Source organism: Dipodomys spectabilis, unplaced genomic scaffold, assembly GCF_019054845.1.
Source record: "Dipodomys spectabilis isolate Male_0828 unplaced genomic scaffold, ASM1905484v1 ptg000136l, whole genome shotgun sequence".
Lineage (NCBI taxonomy): Eukaryota > Metazoa > Chordata > Mammalia > Rodentia > Heteromyidae > Dipodomys > Dipodomys spectabilis.
The window spans coordinates 10528375-10554646 of record NW_024870813.1 but is presented as its reverse complement, the minus strand read 5'-3'; the positions used below and the strand labels follow the sequence as shown (position 1 = coordinate 10554646).

Genomic DNA, 26272 nt, shown 5'->3' with positions numbered 1-26272 from the left:
TTACAGCTTCAGCTTGCTGTCCTCCAGCTGGGTCTGTCGCCTCTCCTCCACCAGCTGCTGGTCCAACTCTCGAAGCTGCTTCAGAAATCCCCTGTTTGGTAGGACACAGCGGTTCTTGGCCACTTGTTGGATGGCGTCCACCAGAGTCATGTTCTTGTAGATCATCAGGTAGGCCAAGACAAGGGTTGCTGACCTGCTGCGGCCCATGGCACAGTGAACCAGGATCTTACCTGCAGATGGAATAGAGGGAAGAAAACCCATGCAAGGGGCAGTGGCTTGGCTGGGAAGGACTTGTCCCAGGCCACAAACAACCTCACTCAAGCTTGGATCACTCGATTCTCTCCCACAGCCTAACTCTGGGCCATATAGCTCCTTCCTCATTTCTATAATGGGTATCCTAATGCTATCTCCTTCTTAGGGATACTGTGAAGGTGATTGTATTCCAAGCATGTGTACATTATTTAGCATATTAAAGGTTCAGTGGTGGCTCATGCCTGTAATTCTAGCTACTCTCAAGGCTTAGATCTGAGGCTCAAAGTTCAAGGCAGCCCAGGCAGGAAAGTCTCAGGATCTCTTATTTATGTTTAATTAACAGAAAGCCAGAAAATGGAGGTATGGTCCATGTGGTAGAGTGCCAGCCTTGAGTGAATAAGCTAAGTAAGAGTTCAAGGCCCTGAGCTGAATCCCCAGTACTGGCACACGTGTGCAGCATGTGCACACAAACTTTTTTTTTTTTTTTGAAACAGATTCTTTCATGTGTCCCAAGCTTGCCTCAAACTCTCAATCCTGCCTCAGTCTCCCAGGCGTGGGGATCACCCGCATACAACAACCACATCAGTCTAAAAAAAAGGATTTTAATGTAACAGAATATGAAGCTCATTAATATGGCTTCAGAGACCACATCACAGTGGCCTTTAAGAAGCTATCATTTGTCAAGTTTTCATGTAGCATCCTAAAAGAATGTCCACAATGATCCGAAATATTCCTTCCTTTCTGCCTTTTTTCAGGCTTCATTAGCATCGTCTCTGCTTCACAGACGTGAATAGGCTCAAGAGGGGAAAAGCCTTACCAGAGGTCATTCACAAAGGTGATGCCAGGACAAAAGATAATTTGAGATCCTGTTGTGTGCTAGCCACTGGCCAATGTACTCTGGACACAGGAGAAAGCAGAGATTTGGCTTTTTGTCCAACACACTACTTTCTCTCCCCTCCCCCTGCACCTGCATGACGGTTCTCTGCTATGGCTGGTGGGATCCCCCTGCTGGGACAGCTTAAACTGTGTGGCCACAGTGCTGCTCAGTCTAAGCCCTAGGGAGCCAAGTGACAAGACACACTTAGACACCTAGGGGATAACAAAGGGAGCATCAGGGAGAGGAAAGGAGCTGTCTGCAAGGGCTTGGCCTTTTGTGCCCTCTTACTCCACCCTCTCCTTCTCATGGGACCACACCCACACTGAAGTCAAGGCAGCAGTTAACTCTTCATCTTAACACAATTGTGACCAGCTAACAGGCCTTCACATGGGCCTCACATCCCACTCACTCTGTTGCTGGGCTCTCAAAAATGCAGCCAAGGCCTTTCCTTCCTTCACGAAGGAAAGGACTGGAAGCAGGCCCCCTTCTTGACTGCTTTATAAATCTGGGGGGACACTGGTCCCATGTTTTCAACCAGTAGGATGTGCTCCTGGAATGTGGATGGGTCCAGGACATTCTAATCCGTACGGACTGTTCTAGAGGCTGGCTGGCCCCTGGCCAGCTCTGCTGATAACTAAAGCGTTTCTTCCTCTCCCAGCAAAATGGGTAATTCTTTCTGTCATGATTCAGTACTTGAACCAGATGAAAGCTGTAGTTCATTAAGCCTTTGGAAGCTTGAAGTCTCTTATGTGGGAGGAGGGGAAGGGGAGAGAGAAAGAAAGGGAGACGAGGAGGTTGGGGGAAGTGGGGGTGGGAGGGGACCTTCAGTTCTGGCAGGAGCTCCTGGAGCTGAGTTTGGTTTTCATTAATGCTGTCAGACCTGTGAGTGAGGTTGGCTGCCCTAGGGCAAAAGCCTGCTGTTCTCTGGGGGCCTCTGGTACTGGTTGGGCCCCTGGGCTTCCTTTCCCTCCCCACCCTCCTGGGCCTTTCGCCAGTACCTCAGCACCCTATTCCCCCCTGGCTCTGTAGCTCTGCCAAGCACTACTCTTTGGACCATACTGTCAGGTCATAGGAAATAATCTCTGGGGAGTTGGGGAGGTCCCAGCACAGACCACACAGAGAGGCCACAAGGCTCAGTGAATTAGAAACTAGCCATGGTAGGGCCTGAGCAAAGGGAACATTCAGAGCTGGCTTTTAAACTGTTTTGTGTGGATGTTGAGGTGTGGCTCAAGTGGTAGAGCACCAGCCTTGAGAAAAAAAAGACAAGGGACACCACCCTAGGGCCCTGCGATGAGACTCCAGTACACACACACACACACACACACACACACACACACACACACACACACACACACACACACACACACACACACACACACGAGAATAAGTTAAAAAAAAACCACACAACTGTTCTGTGCAACCCCAGAAAACACAGAACGACAAAACTCACACCTAAAGAATAGGTGGTATCTGTTGCTGGCTCACACACCTATAATCCTAGCCATTCAAGAGGCTAAGATCTGAGGATCATGGTTCAAAGCCAGTGGGGACAGGAAAGCCTGTAAGACTCTTATCTCCAATTAACCACCAGAAAACTGGAAGTGATGCTGTGGCTCAAAGTTGTAGAGAGCCTTGAGCAAAAAAGCTCAGTAACAGCACCCAAGGCCCTGAGTTCAAGTTCCACAACTGACCAAAAAAAAAAGTGTCTTCCCACCTGCACATCTCAGTACTTTGTAGACTTTGAGACATGGCCTCTCTGTATAGCCTAAGCTGGCCTAAAACTAGAGATCCTCTTGCCTCTTCTTCCTGCATGCTAGCATTAAAGGCAGGAGAAGCTACACCCAGCCACCAGACACTTTATGTATTTTGTCATAGTCAATTTTCAACTCCCCAGTGACATCAACAAAATTGTCCCTGTTGTACAGATGAGTTAGCTAAAATGCTTAGAAGCCACTTATCCAAACCACACAGCCAGCAGATCCGTGGCCCAAGCCCAAGCAGTGAGTCAACAGAAACTAGGCTCTGCTCTGCCAGTGTTCATACCAGACAAAAGTTTTACAAAATAATACATACCTTTGCCTCATGCAATAGGTACTAGTAGTTACCTTTTCCTATTCTTTTTTTTCCCAAAGAAATAGTTGTCACACCTACCAAATTGACTTACAAACCACTAATCTCTATCTGAAAAATGCTGCACTCAATGAAATCTTTTCTTCTGCCATTTTCCAAAAAGTGAGTTTCCATATTTTATGAGTACCCAAGTTTGAATCTTTACTGCTTACAATGATCATTCAAATCAGACCTGTCAGTCAGCTCTTCACCACCAATATTACCCTGGTCCCTGGCCAGGTGTGTATCTTTAACATGTACCTCACTCCTTAGATTTAGGAGGGGGTACCCTTTTTAGCCATCCACTCACTGCTTTGGAACAGAATTCCTACTCCTTCCAAAACTGTTCTGGAAATGTAATGGTCCTCAGGAAAAGGAATAATGTGTATATGGACTCCTGGGTTTTGTGTGCAACAATACCATAAGGGACTCTCAAAATGCTTAGTGAATTTGGTACTGGTGTCTCAAGCCTGTAATCCTAGCTAGCTACTCAGAAGGCTGAGATCAAGACTGAAGTTCTGGGACAGCTTGAGCAGAAAAATCCCATGAGACTCCCTTTTCAAAATAATGAGCAACAAGCCAGGTTGGAGGCATGATTCAAGTGGTAGAACACCAGCCAAGCAAGCAAGCCAAGTGAATGCAAGGCTTTCATTCAAACTCTCAGTATTGGTCAAAACAAAACAAAAAACTGACAAAAGCATACTATTCATTTCAAGTTGATCAACTGTTTTAAATTTTTAAAAAAGGATTCTGGTGATACTGACATGAAGTCTTCAGAAAGCCCTGTGACATCTGACCTGAAGTTTCCTAGATTTCATTACACTGAAACCACACTAATTCAGCAGGAGGAGGCCCCAGCAGGAGCAGTAAAAGCATGCACAGCAAGTTCTCTGATAAAGAAGTATGAGTTCAGTTGTGCCAGATCCTACAGTCAGTTGGCATGCCTTGCCTTCTAGGATATTTGGTGACCTCATACAGCTTAGTTACCAGATGCGCACAATAGGGATGCTTACATGAGGACTGAGTAAAAGGAGGAACCCCTGACAAGTGGGTGTCATAACCATATTGCCTCTGATTAGATCTGCAACACTTGGTTTCTCTAGGCCAGAACAGCAGATTCAGTTAACACTCAGAATTTTCCCCCTAGTGTAAGTGAGGCTTCTTAGGAAGTCCTTGAAAGGTTAAACCAACATAGGATAGGGGAAGGCTCCAAAGCACTGCAAGGGATGTTTTTCATAAAGATGCCAGGTTTGATTTTGTTCATGTCTGAGAGTCTAGCACTCAGGAGGCTGAGATAGGAGGATCTTGGGTTCCAAAGCCAGCCTAGGCAATGAAGCAAGGCTCTGTCTCAAAACAAATTAACAACATGAACACATGTACATATACATGGCCCTAGGTTCAATCTTCAGCACCACAATAAAATAAAATAAAATAAGTAAAAATAATAAGAATGAACCATGATGGATTGTGTGAATTAGAACAGGTCTGGCAGAAACTACCCAATAAAGGACAGGAAAGGCAGGGAGAGGCAGGAAAGAGGCCTGCCTTCAGGCCAGCCTGACCATCAACATCTCTTACATCAAGAGTAATAAGAAATCTATGACTGGATCTGACTCTGAAATGCCACAGTAATGTTCCTTGCTTTTCCTGTGCATGACTAGACATAAACAGGCTACATACTGCCTGTGGCAGGCGGGCCAAACACCTGTTATCCACTTTGCCTAGAGTCGATGGCAATGCTGTCTCTGAGCTAATCAGCATTCTGTTTTGTTACCCGCTCACTCTGGGCACAGGTGACAAGTTGATAGCCATTGAGTCGTTTTTTGTTTTTGTTTCTGCCCTTTATAGTACTTTAAGAAATTTCATTTTGTTGCCAATACATAAAATATGGGTGATTTCTCCAATGTGAAATCCACATTGGAGGCTTTTCCTGGAAAATCCAAAGTTCTACCACAGTTTTACAGATTCTCATAAGAACCCCTGGCTTGCAGCTGAGCAGCAGCTGACACCTTACATGTAGCTGGCTTCGTATGCTATGCTGTGCCTGGTGTAAGCATTGGTGTTTGAAACACTGGCTTGAGGAAGGCTTTAGACACCCAAAAGTAGAAGACACCAAGGACACAGCCTGGGCTTCCACATGACTGTGTGGTCAGTCCTTCTCCCCCTAGAGCAGCCAACTAGGCTAGATTAGGTCTAGTCCTTGTACTCTGCCTATCCATTCTGTTTCCTGAATGTTCTCTGAACTCTGCATCTACTCTTTCCTCTTGATCCTTCCTTTGCTAGGTGTTTTTGCCCACCTGGTCTAACACTAACCTGACACCTCTTCACTGATGCTCTGTGATCTTCCCAGGGCCTAGCATCTGACTCAAGAGCCTGATTTTTTTCTGATTTGCCAACCTTTCATGTGAGTATAGGATATGAGTTCAAAGTTGGAATGTCTTTTTTCCCTTTTCTGTTCTTTGAGGACTGGAAGGTTTATGATGATGATGTGCACATGTTGGTGTAGTTACATGCTTCACAGTACATGACCTCCCTTTATCAAATACATCCGAGAGCCTGCTGTGCACCAGATTCTACGCCAAATGCTTTATATGTGTTAGTTGATCCTCATTATAATCTCTCAAGGTAAATATTTTTATCACCAGACGGAGACACCAAGGCTCCAAGAAATCACATTTTTCTTCCATTCTGTGATGGAACTCTGAACCCAGCCCTATCTTCTTCAAACCTGCCAGGCCCCTTCCATTAAAGGAGAGTTCTACGATATAAGAATGATAAGTAAGCACATGAAACAGAAACTAAAGGGTCAGATTGTAGACTTTTTATGTCAAATGTTTTCAGTTAACTTCAAATACTATGAGGCAGATTTAAACTCATGGAGATGAACTGGTACAGTTGCTTTTTTGATCCTATATGCAAACCCAGCATGTTCAGAATACAAAAGACGGCCCATAAATAGACTCATAAGAAGACCATTTAGAAATGATACAAGCCTCACATACAAGTGGTTTGGATCTGTGGGTCTTTTTCATTGTGATATTTTTTGAGGGACATGACAAATTGTCAGTAGCAATGGCTGGCTGTGGGACTGGTAGCACCACAGGATAGCCACCTAAGTCTACCAGCTGACAGACCATCCTAGTCCTAGCTTCAGGTTCCAAGTTCCCAAAGCAGGTCAGTGGGTCAATCAGTGAGCCTTGTAATCTCAACTTCGTGTGTCAAGAAAGGCTTTCAGTAACTGGATACCCTGAATTATGTGATGACTCACAAGTTTGACACATGAGGCTGAAGTCAGAGCATAGATCAAGGAGATGAAGTCCCTCTGGCCTCTGTGGAATGTACTGAAGCCCACTATGTAGCACTAACTGCATATTGTCTTACCCTGGTACATACCTAAGCCATGCTCTTCTCTCCAAAATAGCCTTTTTGGAATTTGTGTGGCTAAAACTGCATTTTGAGCACAAGGACTAGCACTGTGATTTGAAAGATGGGTAACCAATGTTGTTAAACTTGGACATGGTACGTGCAAAACCCAGAATCTAACACCTTACATTCTTAGCTAAGGTTTTCTATGGGAGGCCCAGTATGGGTATAGGAGGAGAAATGGAAGATGGAAGGGGTAGGCTGTGGACTTAAGGCTGTAGGCCATACAGCTTAAAAGTTTCCCCTGGATTCCTACTCAAATCAGTTCTAAAGTTTTCTGGCTTTGAAGTCCTTGGCTATAGTCAGGTTTGAGCCTAGGCACAATTAGCATCTTGGCTGCAATTAGCTAGGAGGGCGCCCAGACCACCCTTGCCTTTCTTAAAGATGTCTTACATTCTTTGGAACAAAGACTCACCAAAAGACTTTTCCCTCTTCTCATGCATACACACCCAAATAGCCATCCAGGTCAGAATCTCGCTAGAAGCACATGTGGTGAGCCAGAACCCCAAATCCTGACAATCTCTAGGGATTGAGACGTTCATTTTTCACACCAAAACCCAGAGAACTGGGTTTGAAAACCACACACATTTCCTGCTTCTGGCCTGGACTTTAGGGTCCCACCCTTGAGGCGGGGCCTGGGGCGGTGACTCTGGCTGGTGCAGGGTCTGAGCGGTGAAGGGTTGGGCCCTGAACGTCGGAGGGGGTGTGGCCTGAGGCTGGGCTGGACGTTGAGGGGCGGGGCTCTGACCGGGGAGGGGCGGGGCTATGAGGGGCGGAGTCTAGAGCAGGGCTGTGAAGGGGCGGGGTCATGAGGGGGCGTGTCTCTTACTCTGGTCGCAGCTGAGGGCCGCGTGGATAAAAGAGGCAGCTGTGTAGAAGAAAATGCTGAGGTCGAAGGTAGGCACGTCGTCAGCCTCGACGCCGAAGTACTGGATGGCCAAGTCACTGTAGAAGTCGGGCCCGGTGTCCACGTTCCAGCGGCCATGGGCGGCGTTCAGCACATGCGTGAAGCCGGCCTTCTGCAGCCCGTAGCGGTCCAGCGCCGTCACCCTGGACCCCGGAGAGAGGTCAGTCAGCGGAGCGAGGTCAGTCAGCGGGGGGAGGGGAGGTCAGCCGAGGGAGGTCAGTCAGCGGAGGGAAGTCAGTCAGCGGAGGAAGCTCAGTCAGCGGAGCGAGGTCAGTCAGCGGAGCGAGGTCAGTCAGCGGGGGGGGGGGGGGGAGGTCAGCGGAGGGAGGTCAGTCAGCGGAGCGAGGTCAGTCAGCGGGGGGCGAGGTCAGTCAGCGGAGCGAGGTCAGTCAGCGGGGGGCGAGGTCAGCGGAGGGAGGTCAGTCAGCGGAGCGAGGTCAGTCAGCGGGGGGCGAGGTCAGCGGAGGGAGGTCAGTCAGCGGAGCGAGGTCAGTCAGCGCGGGGGGAGGTCAGCGGAGGGAGGTCAGTCAGCGGAGCGAGGTCAGTCAGCGGGGGGCGAGGTCAGTCAGCGGAGAGGTCAGTCAGCGGAGGGAGGTCAGTCAGCGGAGCGAGGTCAGTCAGCGGGGGGCGAGGTCAGTCAGCGGAGCGAGGTCAGTCAGCGGAGCGAGGTCAGTCAGCGGGGGGCGAGGTCAGCGGAGGGAGGTCAGTCAGCGGAGCGAGGTCAGTCAGCGCGGGGGGAGGTCAGCGGAGGGAGGTCAGTCAGCGGAGCGAGGTCAGTCAGCGGGGGGCGAGGTCAGTCAGCGGAGAGGTCAGTCAGCGGAGGGAGGTCAGTCAGCGGAGCGAGGTCAGTCAGCGGGGGGCGAGGTCAGTCAGCGGAGCGAGGTCAGTCAGCGGAGCGAGGTCAGTCAGCGGGAGGGGAGGTCAGCGGAGCGAGGTCAGTCAGCGGAGGGAGGTCAGTCAGCGGGAGGGGAGGTCAGCGGAGCGAGGTCAGTCAGCGGAGGGAGGTCAGTCAGCGGAGCGAGGTCAGTCAGCGGGGGGAGGGGAGGTTAGCGGAGGGAGGTCAGTCAGCGGAGCGAGGTCAGTCAGCGGAGGAAGCTCAGTCAGCGGAGCAAGGTCAGTCAGCGGAGGGAGGTCAGTCAGTGGAGCGAGGTCAGTCAGCGGGGGGGGGAGGTCAGCGGAGGGAGGTCAGTCAGCGGAGCGAGGTCAGTCAGCGGAGGGAGGTCAGTCAGCGGAGCGAGGTCAGTCAGCGGAGGGAGGTCAGTCAGCGGAGGGAGGTCAGTCAGCGGAGGGAGGTCAGTCAGCGGAGCGAGGTCAGTCAGCGGAGGGAGGTCAGTCAGCGGAGGAAGGTCAGTCAGCCGAGGGAGGTCAGTCAGCAGAGCGAGGTCAGTCAGCGGAGCGAGGTCAGTGGGGGGGGGGAAGGTCAGCGGAGGGAGGTCAGTCAGCTGAGCGAGGTCAGTCGGGGGGGGGAGGTCAGTCAGCGGAGGGAGGTCAGTCAGCGGAGGGAGGTCAGTCAGCGGAGGGAGGTCAGTCAGCGGAGGGAGGTCAGTCAGCGGAGCGAGGTCAGTCAGCGGACAAAAAGGGGAACGGAGTGGAGTGTCTCCATGTGGGTTTGTCATCGGTCTTGGTTCCCTAAATAAGGCATTTGCAAGATACATCTGCTCTCAGTAACCCCTTAGGCCACTGACCATTTTGTCTTTTCTGCTGTTGCACTGCACTGTAAGGAGAGAGGATTAGAGGTTAGGTGAGCTATTCCAAATTTTCCTTTCCCACCAGTCCAGCACTGGACACTGTGGTGGTTCACAGGACTGGACCTGCCAGATTGCCCAAAAGACCACTAGAATAACCCATGCGTAGAGCCCTGATAAGATTCTTTGAATAGGCCTCTCTGGAACCAAGAATGGTTTATGAGTCGCACTGGTGTCTCAGGCCTATAATTCTGGCTTCTCAAGAGACTGAGGTCTGAAAATTGCCAGCCTGAGCAGGAAAGTCTGTGAAACTCTTATCTCCAAATTAACTAGCAAAAAGCTGGAAGTGGAGGTGTGGCTCAAGTGGTAGAGCACCAACCTTGAGTAGAAAAGCTAAGGGAAAACATACTCAAGCCCTGAATTCAATCCCCAGCACTGGTTCCAAAAAAAAAGAAAAGAAAAGAAAAAAAGGTTTAATGATAGTATTTATATGGGCGGATTTCATTGAGATTGAGCAAAAGAATCTTGGGTTAACTTGGTTGTTAGGCACAACATGAAAATGATTGCTTGTGGATCCTTTGCCTAGTTGGGCAAGTACTGTTTTGAAGGGAGCTGGTTTCTCTGGGTTATAAATAGCCTTACCTTTCTAGACAAGAATGTCCAGAATATGGTTATGTTGAGGTAGGTGGCCTCAGAACACAAAAGGCAGCCTGATAGATTATCAGAAGGCATAGGAATTGTTTCTGGAGGGGGCTGGAGTGAGGGAATTTGGGAAAGAGAGGCCTTTGAGTTTCTGAGCTGAAGAAGGTAAGAGCAAACCCAGCCAGTGAAAGAGCACAGCCTAAAGTATAGAATCTGAAGATAATGAAGGCCTTTCAGCATGTTCTAAACTTTCAATCATGTATCTCCAAGTAATGGTCTGTTTTTACTGTTGGTACAGAGGATACGAGGATAGTGAATAAATAGTAAATGAATGGATATGAAGAGAGAAGAGAGAGCTGAAGCCCTGTGGATACAGCCTGACCTCCCTCCTGCTTTTGTAGGGTGATCCAGAAGGCCTTTGTGGGAAGGCAATATTGGAGTGAGGCAGGGGAAGAGCTGGGACCAGAGTGCTTCATCTAGGGAGAAGAACCAGAAAGTGCTAAGAATACAAGGGAAGCCAGTGTTTTAGAAAAGGGATGAGCAGTGTTTACTCTGTAAAAGATCAGTCTGGTTGAAATGGGAAGATAAATTGGAGAGAGGCAAAACACAAGTAGGCACTGGGCACCAGTGTCTCAGACCTATAATTAATTCTTAGCTATTCAGGAGGCTAAGATCTGAGGGTCACAGATTGAAGCCAGCCTGGGCTGGCAAAAAGCTGAACATAGAGCTGTAGCTCAAGTGTCAGAACACCAGTCTTGAACGATAAAGCTAGGACTCAAGTTTAAGCCCCAGTACCAGCATACAAACACAGAAAAGAAACATTTGCAAGCTATTTGAGAACTATCATATGGGAAGCTGGGGTGTTCTACTGAGTCCCCCTGTTGGCTCAGTGTGCTGCCATCCTGACTATGGAATATATTTTGCTTTCGATTTTTCCTCAGAAAAAAATCTGCTTTTCATTTTTCTTCTAGTCCCAAAGAATGTATACAACAAACATGCTTTTGGAACACAGATCTGCACTCAATTAAAGCCTCCTAATGCAGTCCTCTTGCTGAGTAGCAATCAGCCTTGCTTTGAGGTTGAGCTCAGTGGAAAAATTGAACTGTTCTTGACAGGAAGCTCCTACCTACCAAGGAAGGCCCTTCTAGCTGGGTTCAGCAACTAGATCTCAACAAAATCAAATAGCCTTAGGAATTTGAATATATAACAGTATGCACTTTGCTGTTTGGGGGTGGGGTTCACAAATCAAACTAGATATATGACAAGTAATGTCTGATACTTCTGTTTACCCTTCTCGGCATGCTCTGACCATGTCTGAGAGGAAGAGGCTTCTAAGGAACATTAGACCTAGTGGGTATGTGAGGTTTTCAAGACTCTTTGCCTCCTGGGCCAGGGAGAAGCCACTCTGGGGACTTCCCCCAGCCCTGTTTACTCAGAATCCAGAAGAGACCTTGGAAGAACATCCACAGCAGAATGGAGTGTTTGCAAATAAAAGAATGCCTTTTTAAATCACACATACCCAGTATCCATTCCTCAGTTAGGCCATATGCCCAGCTCAGCAATTAACACTTCCTTCCATGGCTGGGATGACAAATGTGTACCAGTCCATCCAGCTATTAGTTGAGTGTGGTCTCCATAACTTTTTTTTTTTTGTCGGTCGTGGGGCTTGAACTCTGGGCCTGGGCGCTGTCCCTCAGCTCTTCAGCTCAAGGCGAGCGCTCTACCACTTGAACTACAGCGCCACTTCCGGTTTTCTGGTGGTTTATTGGAGATAGGAGTCTCACGATCTCTCCTTCCCGGGCTGGCTTTGAACCACGATCCTCAGATCTCAGCCTCCTGAGTAGCTAGGATTACAGGCGTGAGCCACCAGCACCCGGCGTCTCCATAACTTTTAACCCACAGCCTGGCCTTAAACTGTGGTTCTCCTAAGTAAATATTGTAAACATCTTCCACTGTCTATGTATGGCCTTCAATATCTGTCTGCTATTCTTTGTGTATATGTGTGTGTGTGTGTGTGTGTGTGTGCATTCTGTTCTTTTACACAGATTAATCACAATTTTTCCTCATCCAGCACTTCACTGTATTTCTTTAGGCTCATGTGATTATGTCCTTAGGAAAGATTTTGTGTGCTTGTGTGCCAATTCTGGGGCTTGAACTCAGAGCCTTAAACTCTCACTCAGCTAGTGTACTCATGGCTGGTCCTCTATCATTTGAACCATGACTCCTGCCTGGCATTTTGCTAGCTATTTTGGAGATAGTCTCTAAGACTTTGCCAAGGTTGGCTTCAAATTAAATCCTCCAGGTCTTACCCTTTTGATTAGCTAGGACTATAGGTATTGAGCCACTGGTACCAGGCTCTTAAAAGATCTTTTAAAAGTAGAGTTGAGGATTCATGGATATCTATATCTATCTATATATATATAGATAGATATATATATGTATTTTTTTGGGTCCAGTCATGGGGCTTGAACTCTGGGCCTGGGTGCTGTCCCTCAGCTCTTTAGCTCAAGGCTAACGCTCTACCACTTGAGCCACAGCGCCACTTCCGGCTTTTTTCTTTTTGCTTATGTGGTGCTGAGGAATCGAACCCAGGGCCTCAGGCATGCAAGGCAAGCGCTCTACCACTGAGCCACCTTCCCAGCCCAATTCATAGATATTTTAAAATAATATTTTTTTACTCATTAATAAGCCACCTTCCAGAAAACAAATTGAAATTTACATTTCATTTTTTTTTTTTGTCAGTCATGTAGCTTGAACTCTGGGCCTTGGCACTGTCCTTCAACTCTTCAGCTCAAAGCTCTTGAGCCACAGCCCCACTTCCAGTTCTTCTAGTGGTTTATTGGAAATAAGAGTCTCACAGACTTTTCCAGGCTGGCTTTGAACCACTATCCTTAGATCTCAACCTCCCAGAGTAGCTAGGATTACAGGTGTGAGCCACCGGTGTCCGGCTTACATTCCAGGTTTATTCTTTGCAAATACACAAACAAAAAGATGTCTCCTTCTAATTTGTCTTAGTAATGAGGCTGGACATTTTGTCACAGATCTGTGAGATTACTGGAGTTTCTTTAAGAACATTGTAATATTCCCTCCTCATCTAACTCAATTCTCTTCACTTCTCTGGCTTGTCTCTAGAATCTGATCCAAGTTGGGGAGCTGAGGAGGTGACAGCCTTCTTACAAGGCTCAGTTTCACCAGTCAGAGCCCCTTCCCTCTCCCCCTCCTCAGGCTTGGCAGTGGAGTTGCCTTTGCTTCAACCCCCACCCCTGTGGCAGGATCCTGAGATCACTCCTTATGTACAAGTCTCCTTGGCAGTGTTCTTGATGATCCATTTGACAAGACCCTTTGTTTCCTTCTTGATCCCAGTCCAATCCCCTTGCCTCTGCCAGCAAGCCCATTTTCCCAGGTGTATGCTCATGCTGGAGAGGAAGAGACAGAAGCCCTGAACATCTACATTTGTGCAAACTCCCTGCAGCTTCCTTCAAGCAAAAAATGAGCTACTCCCATGTGGCACTGGGCTTCAGGAAAATCCTTTTTTATTATCAGGCTAATTCTCCCAATTCTGGTGTCATCAGGGGACCTGTTGATTTTTCTCACCAGGCTATGGCCCTCTGATATCTTTTCAGTCTGTTTTTTGAAGTGCTGTGGTGTTTACAGATCATTTCACGGGCAAGACCTCAATGGTGTCCTTTTCTGGTGGAGTCTTGACTATAGACCTTGGATCAATAGCACCTTCCAAGCTTTTGATCTCAGTTAATTCACATAATGTAAAGGGGAAGTTCACTGCCTTCTAGTTTCATCTGTGTTCATTGTTCTTGCTGTTAGTGAAGCTCCTGGGTATTAAGGCTGCTCAGGACTGATAACTAAAACTAGTATATGAGCTAGAACATGAGCCTCAGAGGGCTGAGTTTGCTTTGCTTGCTGAATAGAGCCAATTACACTGGTAATGCTTTCCTTGCGGGACTCCAGGAATCCAACAGATCTGTGACAAGAATATTCAAGCTTCTTCACAGTTAATGGAAATGGGGGGGGGGGGGGGCGGGGAATAACAAAAAGCTGAAATAAGGATACAGGTTGACCCATTGTAACAATGAGATATACAAGACACTAAGTTGAAAATGAACTTTACAACTTTGGGAGGGGGGAGTTGGGGAGGTGGGGATTGTAGAGGAAAAATAAAAGAAGAGGGTAACAATGCTCCATAGGAAATGTACTCATTACCTTATTCATGTAACTGTAACCCCTCTGTACAGTATCTTTACAATTTTAAAAAAAAGGGCTGGGAAGGTGGCTCAGTGGTAGAGCGCTTGTTGCCTTGCATGCATGAGGCCCCGGGTTCGATTCCTCAGCACCACATAAGCAGAAAAAGCTGGGAGTGGCACTGTGGCTCAAGTGGTAGAGCACTAGCCTTGAGCTGAAGAGCTGAGGGACAGCGCCCAGGCCCAGAGTTCAGGCCCATGACTGAAAAAAAAAAAAAAAGAAATCTCTTTCTGGGGCATACCTTGTAGAATGGCAGCATGAACAAAAAAGCCAAGCAAGAGTGCAAGGTCCTGAGTTCAAAACTCAGTACTGGTGCATACACACACGTGTATACCGTGCCGCCCCCTCCTCCCAACACCTCTTTCTAGGCTGGGTACAACGGCTTGTGCCTGTAATTCCAGCTACTTGGGAGCTAGGGAAATCTCCAAGATCAAGGTCTGAGGCCAGCCATTGGCAAAAGCAAGACTGTATCTGAAAAATAACTAAAAGTAAAAAAGACCTGGGGTGCCACGCTTAGCTGGTAGAGCTAGAGGTCCTGAGTTCTACCAGTTCTACCACATGAATAAATAAATACTTGTTAGCCCCACTCACTCCATCTCTAGTTCTCTAAGGATAGAGGCCAAAGGATGAAAGAAAATCCATTCCACACAAGAAGTTTGTCTTTGAGAAAAGATGTGTTGATCATAAGACTAGATATTTGGTTCACTAAGCAAAGAAGTCATTGACATTACTAAGTCCTGGATTGAAAAGACTTTATCGAGCTTGAGAAAACCCAGCCAGGATGGAGCCTTAGGCATGTCTTCCTGACCACCTGGCCCATGACTGGTACCCAGTTATACCTAAGTCAGCTTCAGTAGCTGAAGGCTTGGAGTCTTACGTTTTCTGGGTCTTTTGTTAAAATGTCAACCAGGATGTGTTTGTTGCATCCTGAACAGGTCATGTTGTACCCTGAAAAAGCAGACCAAAGTTTTAGCTCTGCTTGGTTCCTTGAGGTCAAATTACTTCATTTGTTCGGGGGGGGTGGGGTCCACAGCCGTCTAGGTGTACAACCACAGGCCCTGGAGATACCTTTGAGGCTGAAAAAGACAGATGTTAGCCAGTTAGATAAGACAGATTCCTAGAGAGCAAGCAGGGGCTACAGGGTGTAGAGGGGCTGGCCAGAGACAGGTAGGAAGAATCAGACTCTGTGAGGGAGAGCAGCGGTTTGTTGATGATCCTCAAAGCCAGGCCTTTGGAGGAGGCTGTAGTTTCAATAAAAATGGGGAGCTGCTTCGGGCCAGCAGCAGAACAGCTTAGCAGCACCCTGATGTGGCTCACAGGGCCACCCATGGTGTGGGGAGGGAAGGGAGATTTCTCAATTACCCTGCTAAAGCTCAAGAGTTATCACTGGCAGCTGTCCTGCCTAGGAATTTGCAATCATTTTGGCAGTAGCTAGGATATTTCCCTTCCTGCTGACTGTAGAAAAAGAGAAAAAAAATTGCTAAGCAAATGAAAGATGTGAAGGAGATTAAAGTGAGAATATTTAAATTACAGAAACTTAGTGCTTTCAAGCATACTCAAGCATTTTTTGAAGCACCCATTTAGGAACTGCTGATTGATAAGAGGTGATGGATTATTCTTATCTCCCAGTCCCTGGTTCTCTGGAGGGCAACATTTGGTTAACCTAATTTAAATCTAATTTGAATGACTTAAGAGTAATAAAACAAGTATGTCCTTGAACCTAATAATGTCTAATTTATTTAATAGGATACTCCTTAAGGAATTTTATTTTGGAACTGGAAGAGGCCTGGGGAATCATCCTTTATTTAAAAATAAAGAAATCAAGTGGCAGAACAACAAAATCTTTTGCGAAAGGCAGCACAGGGTAGTGGCCACATGCAATGAGAATGCAGGGCCCTGAGTCTTGTATGAGAGCTTTTACTCTGTTTCATATAGCACCTGCAGCTCCCTCTGTAGCAGATTGGGAAATGGATGGAACGTTAGTGTCCCCAGAGGGATAGCCAGAAGGTGGCCTGTTGGCCAGTTCCCAACCCTACACTAATCTTCTGTGACCTCTTCTCACCAGGCTGCAGTGGTGGGGTCATCAATTCCTGGGTCTGGAGACTTAGAGCTTCCAAGAATCCCACTTAGTGAATATCTTTGGGATAATCTGGGATTGAGAAAGGACTTTAAGACCCAAAAGGCTTTGATATAGCCTTAAGGGATAAAGTCTCTGTATGGCCAGGATGGTGTCTGTGGAGAAAAGAATGGATTGAAGAGGCCCATGAAAAGAGGCAGACCTTCCTTCCAACACTGTGCCTTGAAATTGTGATAGGAAATGCCAGGATAACAGGACTAATCTGACCCTGGTTATTTTCTGTCTCCATGCTGCCTTTAGGATCTAAGCTATAAAACCTAGTGCCTGAGGGGCTGGGAAGGTGGCTCAGTGGTAGAGCGCTTGCCTTGCATGCATGAGGCCCTGGGTTTGATTCCTCAGCACCACATAAGCAAAAAGAAAAAAAAAGCCGGAAATGGCGCTGTGGCTCAAAAGCTGAGGGACAGTGCCCAGGCCCAGAGTTCAGGCCCCACCACCAGACACCCCCCCCCCCCCAAACAACAACAAAAACGAGTGCCTGGTCTTTACTTTCACACTGTTGAATTTGCAGAACATGCCTCTTCTCTAGAATTCACACTCAAATGTGCCAGGCACTACTCTGAGATTATGATAGGTGTTAATACAGTACATAAATGTTAATAATCTACATTTTACATCTATGTAATACATCTACATTTTCTAAGTGAAAAAAATTAAAGCTGCCCAAGGTCACAAAGAAAGCAGCATTAGGCCTAGACACTGAACAAAAAGATGCTCAGGGGGCTGGGAAGTTGGCTCAGTGGTAAAGTGCTTGCTTTGCATGCATGAGGCCCTGGGTTCAATTCCTCAGCACCACATAAGCAAAAAGAAAAAGCCGGAAGTGGCACTGTGGCTCAAGTGGTAGAGCGCTAGTCTTGAGCTGAAGAGCTGAGGGACAGCGCCCAGGCCCAGAGTTCAGGCCCACAACTGGACTCCCCCCCCACCCCCCCAAAAAAAAGATACTCAGCCATTCTTCTTGTCCCTTGTGTAATGAGGAGAAAAAAAGAGCCACCTTTGGGACAAGTCTTGGGTTCCCAGTAGGTCCCATGGTTACTGTCCTGGGTTCCATCAAGAGATGATGACCTGGCTTTCCCAGAACATTTTCCCAGACTGCCTTCATTTCCACAGCCCTGGCACTTGGCTTTCAAAAATTGTTTTTGTTGTTGTTGTTTTTGTTTTCTTTTTTTGTCGGTCATGGGGCTTGAACTCTGGGCTTGAGCACTGTCCCTCAGCTCTTCAGCTCTAGGCGAGTGCTCTACCACTTGTGCCACAACACCACTTCCAGTTTTCTAGTGGTTTATTGGAGATAAGAGTCTCATGGACTTTCCTGTCTGGTCTGGCTTTGAACCGCGATCCTCAGATCTCAGCCTCCTGAGTAGCTAGGATAAGGCAAATCTCATCAGTATCACAGATAAGGGCTGCTTCACCTGCCTGGGCCCTGTGGCCAGGCTCTCTAGAGGGCACTCCAGTGGAGCAATCAGAGCTGGCCCACTGTGGTCTATAGCATAAGTAAGAAATAAACCAGTATTGGGATGACCATGGAGATATTAGAATAGTCTGTTAGATTAGCCATGTTAATTTAAGATAACCAGAGTGGTAGAATTTGCCCTAGTCCTAGACTTCCTGAAAGTAAACTTTCTCCCCCACTTGCCTCTGTGTTCCAGATAGATTACTCTCTTCTCACCTACATGGCCTTTTTTATCCTGCTCCCTCTGTTGTAGAGTATCTGAAATCCTGCCCATTTTCAAGACTAGGTTTGTAGTCTACCTCTTTTATAATCTATCTCAGCACTATAATGCCAGGCTTTCTGAATACTTACAATGGTTAGATAGTCCTCAAGCATTTGTGTGTTTGTGTGTGCCAGTCAGTCCTGGGACATAAACTCGGCCTGGATGCTGTCTCTGCACTTTTTTGCTCAAGGGTTACACTAACATTTTTACTAGCATATTTTATAAGACAATGGGTCTTATTATGACATTTTCAAATCTGTATATAATACACTTTGATCACATGCTAGCACATTAGTTATGGTATTGAGTTTAAACTCAGGGCCTTCTACTTGCTAGGTAGGTGCTCTACCACTTGAACCACTCTGCCAGCCCCTTTTGTATTGATTCCTTTTTTTCCCCCAAGTGACACTTCGAGATAAAGTGAAGAGCAGTAAAATAACTTGTTCAAGTTCAAACCGGCAATCGGCAGTATTCCTTCCACTCTACTTCCTTGTTACATTTCTCCATGTATCTTTGTCTTTATTCAACTGGAGAACAGCTTCTTTCTCTTATTATAGGTTTTGGATCTGGGCTTTGAGTACAAATTCCATCACTTATTGGTAATGCCCACTAAGTCAGTCTGTCCTTCCTTCCTTCCTTCCTTCCTTCCTTTCTCTCTCTCTCTCTCTCTCTCTCTCTCTTTCTTTCTTTCTTTTTTTTTTTTTGGGTCCGGTTATGGGGCCTGAACTCTGGGCATGGGTGCTGTCCCTCAGCTCTTCAGCTCAACGCTAGCACTCTACCACTTGAGCCACAGCGCTACTTCCGGCTTTTTTCTTTTTGCTTATGTGGTGCTGAGGAATCGAACCCGGGGCTTCATGCATGCAAGGCAAGTGCTCTACCATTGAGCCACCTTCCCAGCCCCTCTTTCTTTCTTTTCTTTTCTTTCTTTCTTTCCATCTTTCTTTCTTTTCTTTCTTTCTCTTTCTTTCTTTCCTTCCTTTCTTTCTTTCTTTTTGGTCAGTCATGGGGCCTGATCTCTGGGTCTCGGCACTGCCCCTCAGCTCTTCAGCTCAAGACTAGCGCTCTATCACTTGAGCCACAATGCCACTTCTGGCTTTTACTGCTTATGTGGTGCTGAGGAATCAAACCCAGGGCCTCATGCATGCAAGGCAAGCACTGTACCACTGAGCTACCTTCCCAGCCCTAAGTCTGTCTTTTCTTTGTAGCCTCCATCCCCTCAGCAAGGTGCCCAGTATATATTTAGTGACTGATGGACTGAATGAATGAACTCTTGGAGCCTTGGTTTGTCCACTTGTAAAATGGAAATAACAGTAGTGCCTGTATAGAGTTGTTGTAGAGTTCAGTAATATCTAGCATGTGGAACATGGATAAGAATTCAACAAAACTTAGTATTATTATTATTATTATATGTCAATAAAGTATATAATATGGAGAGATAAATGTACTTCTTATTGTGGGAATTAGAGGAAGCTAGCTTTATGACTGAAGTAACTTGAGTGAACTTTCAAGAAGGTGTGGAATCTGGACACTGTGGTAAGCTATAAAGAAATAGCATAAACAAAGAGATAGAGATACAGTAAGCCTGGAACCTGAAGCCCTCTTCCCCCAGTTGGACTATTTTTGAATTAGATCTAAAGAAATAATTCTGTTGGGCACCGGTGGCTCCCACCTGTAATCCTAGCTACTCAGGAGGCTGAGATCTGAGGATCATGGTTCAAGCCAGCCTGGAAGAGACTCATCTCCAATAAACAATCAGAAAACAGGAAATGGCACTGTGGCTTAAGTGGAAGAGTGCTTGCCTTGAGCTGAAGGGCTGGGGGACAACAGCAACCAGGCTCAGAGTTCAAGCCCCACTACCAGCAACAAAAAAGAAATAATTCTACATATGGGGAAAAATGTATGCATGAGGTTGTCTACTTAAGCATTGTTTATGAAAGAGGGAAACATGTAAGCAACCTGCATGTTCAAGAATAGGCCAGGCTCCAGTGGCTCACCTGTAATCCTCGCTATTCAGGGGGCCAAGGATCATAGCTTAAAGCCAGCCCAGTCAGACAAATCAGTGAGATCCTCATCTCCAATTAACCAACAAGAAACTAAAAATGGAGGAATGGTTCATATGGTAGAATGCCAGCTTTGAGAGAAAATGCTATGCAAGACTGAGAGGCCTTGAGTTCAAGCCTTAGTATCAGCATAATTAAATTGAAATAATAAAATACAATGCCAGGCTGGAGTCATCTCTCAAGTGGTAGAGGACTAGCCATGTGTGGGAAAGTCAAGTGGAGCCAGTTCCTGAGCCCCAGTACTGGTTAAAAAAAGAAAGATTGTTTCATAATTAAAATGAATATTGATACCTGGTACAACTTGGATGAACCTTGAACAGTATGCAAAGTGAAAGAAAAATCACAGATCATCTTGAGTCCATATATATGAAATATCCAGAACAAGAGAATGTATTAAAAACAGAAAGCAGATTTGTACTTGCAGGGGAATAAGAAGTGAGTGCTTAATGGATTCTGGTTTTCCTCTTGAAGTGATAAAATGTTCTGAAATTAGATACTTGTGATGGTTGCATAACTCTGAATATAATAAAACCACTGAATTGTGTACTTTAAAAGGATGAACTTTATGATACGTGAATTATAACCCAATAAAGCTGAAAGCAAAAGAGAAAAACACAAAGTTCCTATGCAGTCCTCTCCCTCAACTCCCTAATATTCTCCACAGGGCATTGACTGGATTAATTGTACCACAGTTATACTGTGGAATATTAAAAGTACAGGATCGTGTGTATAGTATGATTCCTTTAAAAATGTTAAAAAGAAATGTAAATCCTCTGTATGTGTGACTATGATTCTTTATGTTTACAATAGCTGTATGAACTAGTAAGTTTGCATGAACTTAGGTACTACTTAGTGGTAGGATTCACAGAAGCAAAGAGCTAGCAGGGTAACAGCAGTTCATGTCTGTAATCTTAGCTACTCAGGAGACTGAGATCTGAGGATCAAAGTTCTAAGCCAGCCTGGGCAGGAAAGCCCTAGAGACTATCTCCAATTAAACCAGCAAAATGCAAGAATTAGAGGAAGCATAACTCAGTAGTAGAGGGTCAGCCATGAACAAAAAAGCTGAGCAAGCTTGAGGCCCTGAGGTCAAGCCCCAGTACCTGCACACATACAAAAAAAAAAAAAAGGAGTAGTTAGGCAGTTTTTCTGACCCCTTATTCAGTTTAATTTAGTAATTTTAAAATGCATGTAATTTTTTTTTATAATTTGTCACATTTAAAAAAATGAAAAAGATGAGACAAGGGATAGTGTCTTTTGGTGACTGCTGTGGTTAAATCAGTTTATCTTATTAAGTATCATGGTGTGGATTAAGATCACACATGGCAGGGTTCTCCATGGGGAGGCAGAACATAGCTATATTTCAGAGGATATGGAAGCAGCTGGAATGGTAACTATGACTAAGGTTTCTGGGTAGAACAAAACCATAATAGAACCCTACCCATCAATCTGTTGGATTATAGGGTACTTACTAAACTGTTCTGTACCTTGGTTCCTTATCTTTAAAATGGGAGAAATTATGTGATCTCTTTTCATTGGGTTAACATGAGGATAAAATAAGTTCGCATGTACAGGGTACTTTGTACAATGCTTGGCATAGTGTTCCATAAATGATAGCTATCACTTTACTAATAATATGTATAGTAGGTATTTCTATTTGGGGGATGTGGCTATAAAAATCTAGAAAACAGAGGCTGGGAAGGTGGCTCAGTGGTAGAGCGCTTGCCTTGCATGCATGAGGCCCTGGGTTCGATTCCTCAGCACCCCACAAGCAAAAAAAGAAAAAAAGCCAGAAGTGGCACTGTGGCTCAAGTCGTAGAGTGCTAGCCTTGAGCTGAAGAGCTGAGGGTCAGCGCCCAGGCCCAGAGTTCAGGCCCCACGACCGGATCCAAAAAAAAAAAAAATCTAGAAAACAACTGGGCGCCAGTAGCTCACACCTGTAATCCTAGCTACTCAGGAGGCTAAGATCTGAGGATTGTTGTTCAAAGCCAGAACAGGCAGGAAAGTTGGTAAGACACTTATCTCCGATAAATTATCCCCTTCCTGCCCCCCCAAAAGCCAAAATGCAACTGTGGCTCAAGTGGTATAGCATTAGCTTTGAGTAAAAGAAGCTTAGGGACAGTGCCCAAGCCCTGAGTTCAAACCCCAGGACTGGCAAAAACAAAACAAAACAAAACTAGAAAACTTCAACTTTGGCTTATCATCCTTCCAGACACATTGGTTGGTGGACTCCTTTGCTGTCAACCAGAGAACTGATTTTATTCTTGTTATTGTTATACCTAGCTAAAATGTGAGACTACATTTCCCAGACTCTCTTATAGTTAAGCAGACTTAGGTGGGACTTCCTCTTGGAAGACTGTCCCTTTTGTCTTCTTTTTCTCCACTTTTCTGCTCTCTAGATCCTACAGTTGATGGCCAGGACCCTAGCAGCAATCTGGTACCCTGAAACAATTTGAGGAAGGAGGCCAGCCTCTCAGGATGGTGACACACAATACTGGGGCTTGAGTTTCTGATGACCCTGCAGTTCACCCTGTCAGCCCCAGCAAACCTTCCTCCAGATTTACATTAAGTGCATGAGAGAAATAAATCTCTATCTTGCTTAAAACCCCTTTCTGGGTTTTCTGTAAAATACCTAACCTTTGCTCATAGACTTCTCACAGAACAATTAACCAAAAAAACTAAAGCTGTGGCTAGGAGGAGATGCCTGGTGACCTGGGAGGAAGCCAGAGTGAGGCAGGACATGGCACTTACTCATCTCCGATGTGGAGCCTGGGCCAGACCTCGTTGACATGGGTGTACTGGGGACTGCCCTTCCAAAAGAGTCGCTCCAGTTCGAAGGCTCCAGGTGTGCAGTAGTCCTCTGCCTCCTCTTCCTTCTCCTCCTTCTCCTCCACCTTCTCCTTCTCTTCCTCCTTCTCCTTCTCCTCCTTCTTCTCCTTCTCCTTCTTCTTCTCCTCCTTTTTCTCTTTCTTTTCTTTCAGGGACAGCCCTTTGGGACACGGGCAAGCATTCTTGAGTCTTGTCTTTGTACGTCCGGATATCATTTTGGAGCCCAAAGATTCTTCCTTTTCTGCAGCTGGTTGTGAGAGAGGGTTAGCAGAACAGGGGTTAGCAGAAAGGCACTGAGGTTGGGAATAGGTATTACAGAAAAATGTGGAAAGAAACAGTGCTTAAATATGCTGGTAGGTCCCTAGCCTCATCTCCTCTGTTCCCACTTGCTGGGCCCAAGCCACACAGGTAAGCCAAGAAGGCCATGGTAACAGTTAAAAACAATGCTCCCCAGAATTCCAGGGTCCCAAAACAAATGTGCTGGTTCCTAAGGAAGATTTGCAGCTTTTGGCATACAAGTCCTTCAGGCAGGCAGTCCCTTCGCGCCTTTCTTTTAGGCTTTGTTCCTTCTTTGTTGTTATTGCTGGTCATGGGGTTTGAACTCTGGGCCTGGGCACTGTCCCTGAGTTCTTTGGCTCAAGGCTAGCTCTCTACCACTTTGAGCCACAGAGCCACTTCTAGTTTTCTGGTGGTTAATTGGAGATAGGAGCCTCACAGACTTTCCTGCCTGGGCTGGCTTTGAACCTCGATCCTCAGATCTCAACCTCCCCGATTAGCTAGGGTTACAGGTGTGAGCCACCAGTGCTTGGCTGCTTTGTTCCCTCTTTCCAACCTACTTTTTCCTGCTAGTTTCCTACTAGCCTGTTAGTTTGGGCTATTTTGACCCCAAATAGAAGACCAGAGGGCTCCTGGCATTTCAGGTCGGTCGTTCTCCCAACATCCACAGGGAGAAGGTGGCCAGTAGAAAGGGCATGTGGCTAAGTCCAGAGCAGGTGTGGGCTGAGTGTGGACAACCATGCTCAGAGGCCTTCATGGCTCACCCTAGAAGGCTGGCTATGGCCATATTACCTTATCTGAGCTAGAGAGCTCTGCGGATTGAATCATGTATTGGTGAATCAGAACTTGGTGATGCTCTGTGAGTAGAATGTGGGAGAAGAGTTTCCATTGTTCCCAAGGAAATGAATTCTCTGTGGAATTGGGCAGTGTGTGTTCCTTGAGCTGAGTACAACAGCTTTGATCACACCTGAAAAGGGAAGCTGTGCTCAGGCCCTGTGGCTGGTGGGAAGGAGAAAAGGATGGAATGACGAAAGCACAGAAGTGTGCAGTGGGGAGGGAGTGTTACTTATTCGATAAATACAACCAGCTCTTATAGCCACTTCTTGCAAATCCACAGATTTAGCCAACCAAAGGTTGAAAATAACCCACAAAGATAAAATGCTCTTGACATTCTTCCCTAAACAATTCAATATAACAATTACTTACACAGTATTAGGTATAAGTCATGTAGAAATGATGTAAAGAATGTTGTAAGATGCCGGGTACCAGTGGCTCACGCTTATAATCCTAGCTACTCAGGAGGCTGAGATCTGAGGATCGTGGTTCAAAGCCAGCCTGGCCCAGAGTTCAGGCTCCACGACCGACCAAAAAAAAAAAAAGAATGTGGTAAGATGTACTTAGGTTATAACAAATTATACAATCTTTTTTTGTTTTGTTTTGTTTTTGTTTTTTGTCAGTCATGGGGCCTGAACTCAGCCTGGGCACTGTACCTCAGCTCTTCAGCTCAAGGCTAGCACTCTACCACTTGACCCACAGTGCCACTTCTGGCTTTTACTGCTTATGTGGTGCTGAGGAATCAAACCCAGGGCCTCATGCATGCAAGGCAAGCACTCTACCACTGAGCCATCTTCCCAGCCCAACCTTTTATTTTTTATTTTTAAAAAATTTTTCACTTTTGTCAGTCATGGGTTTTGAACTCAAGGCTTAGACGCTGTCCCCCAGCTTTTGTGCTCAAGGCTAGCACTCTACCACTTTAGCCACAGCACCACTTCTGGTTTTCTGGTGGTTAATTGGAGATAAGAGTCTCATGGACTTTCCTGCCTGGGATAGCTTTGAACTCTGATCCTCAGATCTCAGCATCATAAGCCACTAGTGCTCAGCTTCTACAGCTTTTTAAATCAGGAACATGAACATCGATGGATTGTGGTACCAATCCCCCATGGACACAGGGACAATTGTATTTAAGTTGCACTTGTGCCAGACACTGTTCCAAGTCTTTTTTATTTCATCTCTTGAGAGTTGTTATTTTGAAGATGGTTAAGGGAAAAGAATGTATCATGTATTTATTTTATCCTTCTTGATACAAGCTATACAACTGGTAGATGAGAAAAAATTTCTTTTTGATAAAGTTTTCCAGATAATAAAGAAAAGAAGAAGTCTGTAGTTTAACAAGCTCAACTACAGGTTGATAATAACTCCTCAAGGACTAGAGAGTCAGGAGCTGGTTTTTTTTTCTTCTTTCTTCTCTCTCTTTCCTCCCTCCCTTCCTCCCTTCTTTTCCTCTTTTACTTCCTCTCTGTCCCTTTCTCTTTTTCACTTTCATTTTTTGTTTTGTTTTTGCTGGTTCTGGGCTTGAACTCAAAGCCTGGGTGCTGTCCCTGACTCTTATTTGCTCAAGGCTAGCATTCTACCACTTGAACCACACAGCTCTACTTCTGGCTTTTTGGTGGTTAATTGGAGATAAGGGTCTCATGGACTTTTCTGCCTGAGCTGGACTTGAACTGAAATTCTCGGATCTCATTCTGCTGAGTAGCTAGGATTATAGACATAAGCCACCAGCCCTCAGCTTCTCTTTTGTTTTTGTACTACTCCTGAGGCTTGAACTCAGGTCTTATGCTCTCACTTAGCTTTTTTGCTCAAGGATGATGCTCTACCATTGGAGCCACACCTCCACTTTTGGCTTAGTTGGAAATAAGAGTCTCAGCTGGCTTCAAACTGGGATCTTCAGACCTCAGCCTTCTAAAGTAACTAGAATTAAAGGCATTGGCCATTGATACCCAGTAAGGAGCTATTTCTCGCAGAGAACCATGCCCAAGGTACCTTACATCTTCTTATTAAGGTGGGGACATATCATTGCTCCAAATGAAAATACAGAGCAAGGAGGAGAGGGCCTGTTGTATAGTCCAACCTCAGTTCTGAAATGCAGAGGTGCTTAGAAAGTATGTGTTGGAGCTAGGTGCTGATGGCTCACACCTGTAATTCTAGCTACTCAGGAGGCTTAGATCTGAGGATCACTGTTCAAAGCCAGCCCAGACAGGAAGTCCATGAAACTTTTATCTCCAATTAACCACCAGAAAACCAAAAGTGGCACTGTGGCTCAAAGTTGGTAGAGCAC

At 46.0% G+C, this 26272-nt stretch overlaps 1 protein-coding gene across 1 annotated transcript; it reads right to left on the bottom strand.

Moving 5' to 3' along the window:
- Nucleotides 1-23096, bottom strand: Dusp29 (dual specificity phosphatase 29). The gene is made up of 4 exons (XM_042690177.1): nt 23032-23096; nt 22804-22935; nt 7491-7711; nt 1-230 (listed from the first exon to the last, which is right to left on the bottom strand). The coding sequence occupies exons 1-4, from the start codon at nt 23094-23096 to the stop codon at nt 1-3; spliced, it is 648 nt and encodes a 215-aa protein (XP_042546111.1).
- Nucleotides 23097-26272: the final 3176 nt, after the last annotated feature.

Bases quoted from the DNA above. Each gene is read 5' to 3' on its own strand.
- Dusp29 (XM_042690177.1), bottom strand. From the start codon at position 23,096: ATGATATCCGGACGTACAAAGACAAGACTCAAGAATGCTTGCCCGTGT. The intron at 22,936-23,031 runs GAAAGAAAAGAA...GGTGGAGGAGAA, and splicing joins TGTCCCAAAGGGCTGTCCCT to GGAGGAGAAGGAAGAGGAGG. The intron at 231-7,490 runs GTAAGAGACACG...TTCCATCTGCAG, and splicing joins GGCCCTCAGCTGCGACCAGA to GTAAGATCCTGGTTCACTGT.